Raw genomic sequence first — 7,219 nt, 5'->3', positions numbered from 1 at the left:
GGCCTGCGTTTGATTCCCTAGTATCCACGTAAAGCCAGATGCACAAAGTGGTGCAGTGTCTGGAGTTCATTTGCTGCAGCAGGCGGCCTTAGTGTGCCCATACTCACTCTCTGTGTGCCTCTTTCTCAAATACATACTAAAAATTAATATCTAACTACACAATGTAACTCCAGAACCTTCCCATTTTTTTAAAAAAAATTATTTATTTGAGAGAAAGAGGGAGAGAGAGAGAATGGGTGTGCCAGGGCCTCCAGCCACTGCAGACAAACTCCAGATGCATGTGCTCCCTTGTGCATCTGGCTTACGTGGGTCCTGGAGAGTTGAACCGAGATCCTTTGGATTTTCAGGCAAATGCCTTAACTGCTATGCCAACTGTCCAGCCCCCCCCCCCTTTTGTTTTTTTCAAGGAAGGATCTCTAGCCCAGGCTGACTTGGAATTCACTATATCATCTTAGGGTGGCCTCCAACTCATTGCAATCCTCCTACCTCTGCCTCCGGAGTGCTGGGATTAAAGGCGTGCACCACCATGCCAGGCCACCTTCCAGTGTTTTAGAAAGATCGATTATTTTAAGTTCTCTGTGGGCAATGATGGGTTGAAGGCCAATGTCATCCTTTGTTTCCTGCTGCCAGTTCATCTGTCCACACCCAGCTGTGTGCATTCACTAGGTAGGAAGAAGGAACCAGCATGAGTGAAGCAAACCAAAATAAAATGAAGGTGGTGATTTAGGTCTGGACTAAATTTCTCTTAGATCATGTTTTTTTTTTTTTTAAAACATTTATTTATTGAGAGAGGGAGAGAGAAGGGCACACCAGGGCCTCTAGCCACTGCAAACAAACTCCAGATGCATGCACCCCCATGTGCATCTGGCTTACGTGGGTTCTGGGGTGTCGAACTTGGGTCCTTAGGCTTTGCAGGCAAAGGCTTTAACTGCCAAGTCATCTCTCCCAGGCCCCTTGCTGTTTTTTCCTTGCAGCTTTCACCAGTTCTGAGCACAGAAATGAGCACATATCCTAAGGCATACTGTATCTCAAAACATGTGGCACTGTGGCCTAGCATCATTCCTTTTTCAGGAAGATTCCATGTCTGCTTGAGCTCGAGGAAGGCCTCTAGTCTGTGGACATGTGCATCCAACAATTGTCCCCAGCATCACTTGAGCTCAGATCACTGGTATCTGCAGACTCATAACCCTTGGGTAAAGGGAATGAAATGGTTTGCCAGGCCCTGGCGTTGGAGTGAGGAGTACATTACCACCATAGGCTGGATTTGTAATGTCCTCCAAAGGCCAAGGGTACTAATGGAGGGCAATAGAAACTTTTTTTTTTTTTAAAACATTTTATTATTTGCGAAAGAGACAGAGAAGAGAATGGGCGTACCAGGGCCTCCAACCACGCAAACGAACTCCAGATGCAAGCACCCCTTTGTGCATCTGGCTTACATGGGTCCTGGAGAGTTGAACCAGGATCCTTTGGCTTTGCAGGCAAACACCTTAATCACTAAGCCATCTCTTCCAGCCCCATTTTTTTGAGGTAGGGTCTCACTCTAGCCTAGGCTGACCTGGAACTCTCTCTGTAATCCTAGGGTGGTCTTGAACTCAGCAATCCTCTTACCTCTGCCTCCCAAGTGCTGGGATGAAAGGTGTTTTTTTTTTTTTTTTTTTGGTTTTTTGAGGTAGGGTCTAGGTGAGGCCTAGTGGGTGGTCACTAGAGTTGTACCCTTGTAGGGGACTGTGGGACTTCACTTGTTTCCTTTGCTGTTTCTAGGTCACAGAACGGTTTTGGTAGGACATATGCTCCTGCTATGATGTGCTACCTACCCCCCTCAAGGCCTCCAAACAATGGACCAATCAATCAATCATGGACTGGAGCCTCTCAATCTGAGAGCCAAAATCAACCTCACTTTTTAAGTTGGCCAACTCAGGCATTAGCTGACTTACACAGCCTTTGCAGTCAGAACATTACAAGGGCTCTAAGGCCCTTTGGTTATCTTTTATGTATTCATTCAACAAGTAGGATAAAACTTACCATCTGCTTCATTTCAAGTGAAGTATACACAGTCCCTCACTTGCCAATACGCATGGATAGTACCACCTGCCTTACAAGGTTGGCTGGATTAGTTTATATGAGAAAATACCTAAACATCTCACAAAGCACTTGCCAGACACTGGTATATAATGAGGTTAAAGACAAGAGATGTGTACACACACACACACACACAATTTAACTCCTTGAACAATAATGAGATTCCAATAACTAAACTTGTGAAGGAGAAATGAACTTGGGATTTCATCACTCACTGCTCAAGCTATGGTCTGTTTTATTTAAAACCCAATAGTCCCCTTCCAAAGGAAGTCTCCCTTGTTCTACTTACTCCCTTTCTACTTTGGGTACTCAAGTTCAGTGCAGAGGAAGCAGATAACTAAGTTATTAGCATGTGCACACACTCAATGTCAAATTTATTCATTCAAGTTAAAATTAAGCAATCTGGTCAGGTGTGGTGGGTGCATGCTTAAAATCCTAGCACTTGGGAGGTGGAGGCAGGAAGATAAAGAATTTAAGAACTTCTTAAGTTATATATAGATTTGAGACCAACCTGGGACATGAGACTGTCTTAAAAATAAATAAATGCATAAAGTAAAATCCTAGTAATTTTTTCTTTTTGCTTTATTTGCAAGGAGAGAGAGAGAGAGAGAGAGAGAGAAAGAGAAAGAAAGGGGGAGAAGGAGGGAGGGAGGGGGGGAGAATGGGCACACCAGGGCCTCCAGCACTACAAATTCCAGATGCATGTACCACTTTGTTAAGATATCTGGCTTTATGTGGGCACTGGAGAATGGAACCAGGGCCATTAGGCTTTGCAGGCAAGCACCTTAACTGCTAAAGCCATCTCTCCAGCCCATAATTTTCTTTTTCTTTTTAAAATATTTTTCTTAAATATATATTTGAGAGAGAGAGAATGGGCTCGCCAGCAGCCACTGCAAATGAATTCCAGACACATGCGCCTGTTGTGCATTTGGCTTACATGGGTCCTGGAGAATTGAACCAAGATCCTTTGGCTTTGCAGGCAAATGCCTTAACCACTAAGCCATCTTTCCAGCCCCTAAAAATACTTTTAATATTTATTTATTTGAGAGAAAGAATGGGCATGGTAGGGCCTCCAGCCACTGCAAATGAACTCCAGATGCAGGCACTCCTTTGTGCATCTGTTTACCTGGGTCTGGAGAATCGAACCAGGATCCTTTGGCTTTGTAAGCAAATGACTTAACCACTAAGTCATCTCTCCAGCCCCCATAATTTTATTTTATTTTGAGACATGGTCTCAGGCCCAGGATGGGTTTGACCTCATTATGTAGCTGAGAGTGATCTGGTTATGATCCTCCTGCCTGAGTGATGAATTCTGGGATTACTGGCATATGCCAGCATGCCTAGTTTATGTAGCACTTGGGGGTCAAATCCAGGGCTTTATATATGCTAGGCAAGCACTCTGCCAACTGGATGAAGTATGCTCATTAAATGAACTCAGCTTACTCTCCCTCATTTTTTATAAAAGGAAACATGGGCTGGAGAGATGGCTTAGTGGTTAAGGCACTTGCCTACAAAACCTAAGGACCCAGGTTCAAGTCTCCAGGTCCCACAAAAGCCAGATGCACAAGGAAGGCACATGTGTCCTGAGTTCGTCTGCAGTGGCTAGAGGCCCTGGCGCACCCATTCTCTCTCTCTCTCCTTCTCCCCCTGTCTCTAATAAATAAATAAATATAAACAAGGAAAAATATTAAAAAAAAAAAGGAAACGTAGCCCCTTTTTCCCATCCATCAGTAAGACCTTAAAGTCAGATTAGAAAAGAAGTTGTGTTTTTCATTTATCTTTCTCTGTATTTCTAGGGCACATTTCACTGAAACACCTAGGCCCTGAGCTACAGTTTATAGTACAGTGAGCATAAAAGAGAACACAAACCAAATGTATACTTAAATTAAATAGCATGATTTAATTTACTTGCTGCTTAATCCTCAATCCTCTTAAGTTAAAAAAAAAGTTATAATTAACTATTAACGTTAATGAATTAAACCTTCCAGAAAGCATGAATCCAAAAGGAAATGTCCAACAGGTGACATAAGCCAGATATTCTATGGCCTTTCCTGTTTCAGTTTCGAACACTCTAAACATCAACAGAAAAGAAAATCTCTAAGGTTTTCAGTTTTATTCTCCTAGTGCACAACCATGTGGCAGCTACTGTGCATGGTCTCCCAGCAGGTACACGATGAGCTCATAGGTAGACAGCACAATGGCAGTGTTAGGGATCTGCCGGATGAGCTGGGCAAGGAGTCCTCGGTAGAAGGCGAGGTAGCCTTCCTCCCGGAGTACCAGGCGTGCTGTCTGGATAAAGGACTTGTACTTGGTGCCTTCCTCCCGGAGCCGTGTCCTTATGACTTCTGCAGAGAGAGAAATACTGTTTTACGCTATAGAAAAGAGGAGAGAAGTCAAGACTCTGCTATGTCCAAGGGGCATCTAGGTTCTATACACCTAGAGACAATGAAAAGGTTAAGTTCTTTTAGATCATCCCTACTTTCAACTCTTTCCTCAAACCCTTATCTACTCTGTCCAGTTGAAAAGCCAGCTCCTCCTTAAAGCCTCTGCCCACCTGGCCTCCCTCCCAAGGATCCACAGCCTGAGGCTGGTCACCCCTGCCTGTTGCCTTGCTGATCTCTTCTCTATCTGCCCTATGGGTCTCATTCAGTGGTGCCCAGCATAGGTTAGGAAAACACCTGTTACTGAGATACCTGGGTGCCTTTGTCATTCCTCACAGCATGGCAGGTTTTTGAAAACAACCTGGTTTTCATGGCATAGTAAACTATTTTTGTGTTTTAAAGTAGGTTAGTGGGGCAGTAGTTGTAGAATTCTTTCAACTTGACTGGAGGTATCACTCAGTGACAGAGCATGTGCTTAGCATGCACAATGCTTTAGGCTCACTCCCTAGCATCAAAAAAGATAAAGTAATCAATAACAATAAAAGCTGGGGGAGGGGTTCTGGAGAAATGGCTCAGAGGTTAAGCCTAATGACTAGTTCGATCTCCCAGTACATGTCCCCAGTACATGTAAAGCCAGATGCACAAAGTGGCACATGCATCTGGAATTCGTTTGTAGCAGCTAGAGGCCCTGGCTCTTATTCTCTCTACTTGCAAATAAATAAATAAATAAATGAATAAATGAAAAGAAAAAGCATGGGCAAAGGAGATGGCTCAGTGGTTGAAGAGTTAAAGAAAGGTGCTTGCTTACAAAGCCTGTCAGTTGAATTCAATACCCCACTAACCATGTAAAACCAGATGCACAAGTGGCTCAAACACCTGGAGTCTGTTTGTAGCAGTAAGAGGTCCTAGCACACCCATACTCATTCTTTCTCTCTGCTCACAAATAAATATTTTTTAAAAAAAGACAAAAGTGCTGAAAAATAAACTCATCCAAACTAGACTTTTTTGGTACCCTAATGTAAAACAGATTTTTGTTTTTCAATAAAAGAATTTTAAATAGAATTCAGAGTTTGGGGCTGGAGGGATTGCTTAGTGGTTAAGGCATTTGCCTGCAAAGCCAAAGGACCCTGGTTCGATTCCCCAGGACCCATGTAAGCCAGATGCACAGGGGGGCGCATGTGTCTGGAGGACTTGGCATACCCATTCTCCCTCTCTCTCAAATAATAAATAAATGAAAAAATTTTTAAAAGGAAAATCTTTAAAAAAATAGAATTCATACTTTTTCTTTGAATCAAAGAATTTTATCTATTTGAGAGAGAAAGAGACAGGGAGAGAAAGAGAGAAAATGAATGAATATATGTGGGTGCATCAGGACCCACTACAAATGTACTCCAGACACATGTGCCACCTTGTGTATCTGGCTAACATGGGTACTGGGGTATCAAACTTGGGTCCTTAGGCTTCTTAGGCAAGCACCTTAACCAAATACTCAGAGAATTTTAAATAGAATTCAGATTTGGGGCTTCTAAGAAAACATCAGAACTTTAGCAATACAGAGCTCACATTCATTTTTGTTTTTGTTTTCTTGAGGTAGGGTCTTGCTGTAGCCTAGGCTGACCTGGAATTCACTCTGAAGTCTCAGACTGGCCTTGAACTCACAGCAACCCTCCTACCTTGGCTTCCCAAGTGTTGCATTCATTTTGCATAGGAAATTTTGGCCACATCAAGCTGGAGCTGAGCAAGGTACAGTTCCCAGCACTCCATGACTCATGTCAACCCCAGTGTCCTACTCTTGCACCTTACCTGCAGGGGCAGGGCAGGCATTCCCAATGCAGCAAATCTGGAATGTGAAACCCCTAGCATGTCACCATGGCCAGATTAGCATGCTTCAACAGTGAAGCCACACACATCTGCAAGCTGAAAACTTGTGGACTCTGAAATACTCCTGGTCCTGAACATTTTGGGTAAGGGCCACTCAACCTACACTTGCATTTCAGTTTGTGCTACAGGATGCTACAGAGTTACAAAGAGTGACCAATAACAATCCTGACAATTGTTTTCCTGCTCTGGGAAAGGAGCAGCGCGTACCATGTGGATAGGCAATGCAGGAAGCACATCCCTTAGATACAGCAGCAGCTATCATGAGTCCAAAAAAACTTGCGGATTTTTTCTCAGTTCCATTTGTGGAAGAGGCTAATGGCGCTTCTTTCAGACACTTCTTCAAACTTTCATAAATAGCAAAACAGATGATGGTTTCTGAGATCCCAGCATACGAGGCAGTCAGCCCTCTGTAGAAGCCACGGACACCTTCTGTCTGGTACACATGCCGGGCACACTGCAGTGTGTTCATCTGCTGGCAGCCTCTCACCCTGTCAAAAGTGATTCATGACAGGTCACTGAGAAACATGCCACAGCCAAGTCACAGAAAGTATCACCCAAGACACAGAGAAATATCACAAGGAGAAACTAGTCCTCCTTGCTCTGTGGCTAGCTCACCCCCGGCCCACCATGAGGCCAGCTTGGTTAGCACAGAATAGTCTGTATTGGGACCAACAGTCACAGAAGCAGGCTTACAGCCTAGAAACCAATTCTAGAGAGTGCTAAGAAAAGATGCTGATCAGAGAGAAGACACTGTCAGAACAACCTAAACACCTAAAAACAGGATGAGGTAAGAAAAATGTGGTACATATACTATGCTAAAATACTGATGATGGCTGGGCAAAGTGGTACATGCCTTTAGTCCCAGCACTCGGGAGGCA

The 7,219-nt window shown here is 43.7% G+C and overlaps 1 protein-coding gene across 1 annotated transcript in view; it reads right to left on the bottom strand.

Moving 5' to 3' along the window:
- Positions 1–3,956: 3,956 nt before the first annotated feature.
- Positions 3,957–7,219, bottom strand: part of Slc25a33 (solute carrier family 25 member 33) — a 44,210-nt gene continuing 40,947 nt past the window's right edge. Inside the window, exons 6-7 of the mRNA XM_004657670.3 lie at positions 6,549–6,829; positions 3,957–4,424 (exon numbers count right to left, since the gene is read on the bottom strand). Of these exons, the coding sequence (XP_004657727.2) occupies positions 4,222–4,424; positions 6,549–6,829 (484 nt within the window). The 3' untranslated portion in view covers positions 3,957–4,221. The remainder of the gene's footprint in view (positions 4,425–6,548; positions 6,830–7,219) is intronic.

The sequence above is a fragment of the Jaculus jaculus genome, chromosome 5, assembly GCF_020740685.1.
Source record: "Jaculus jaculus isolate mJacJac1 chromosome 5, mJacJac1.mat.Y.cur, whole genome shotgun sequence".
NCBI classification, from domain to species: Eukaryota; Metazoa; Chordata; class Mammalia; order Rodentia; family Dipodidae; genus Jaculus; species Jaculus jaculus.
This window is presented reverse-complemented; position numbering and strand designations above follow the sequence as displayed.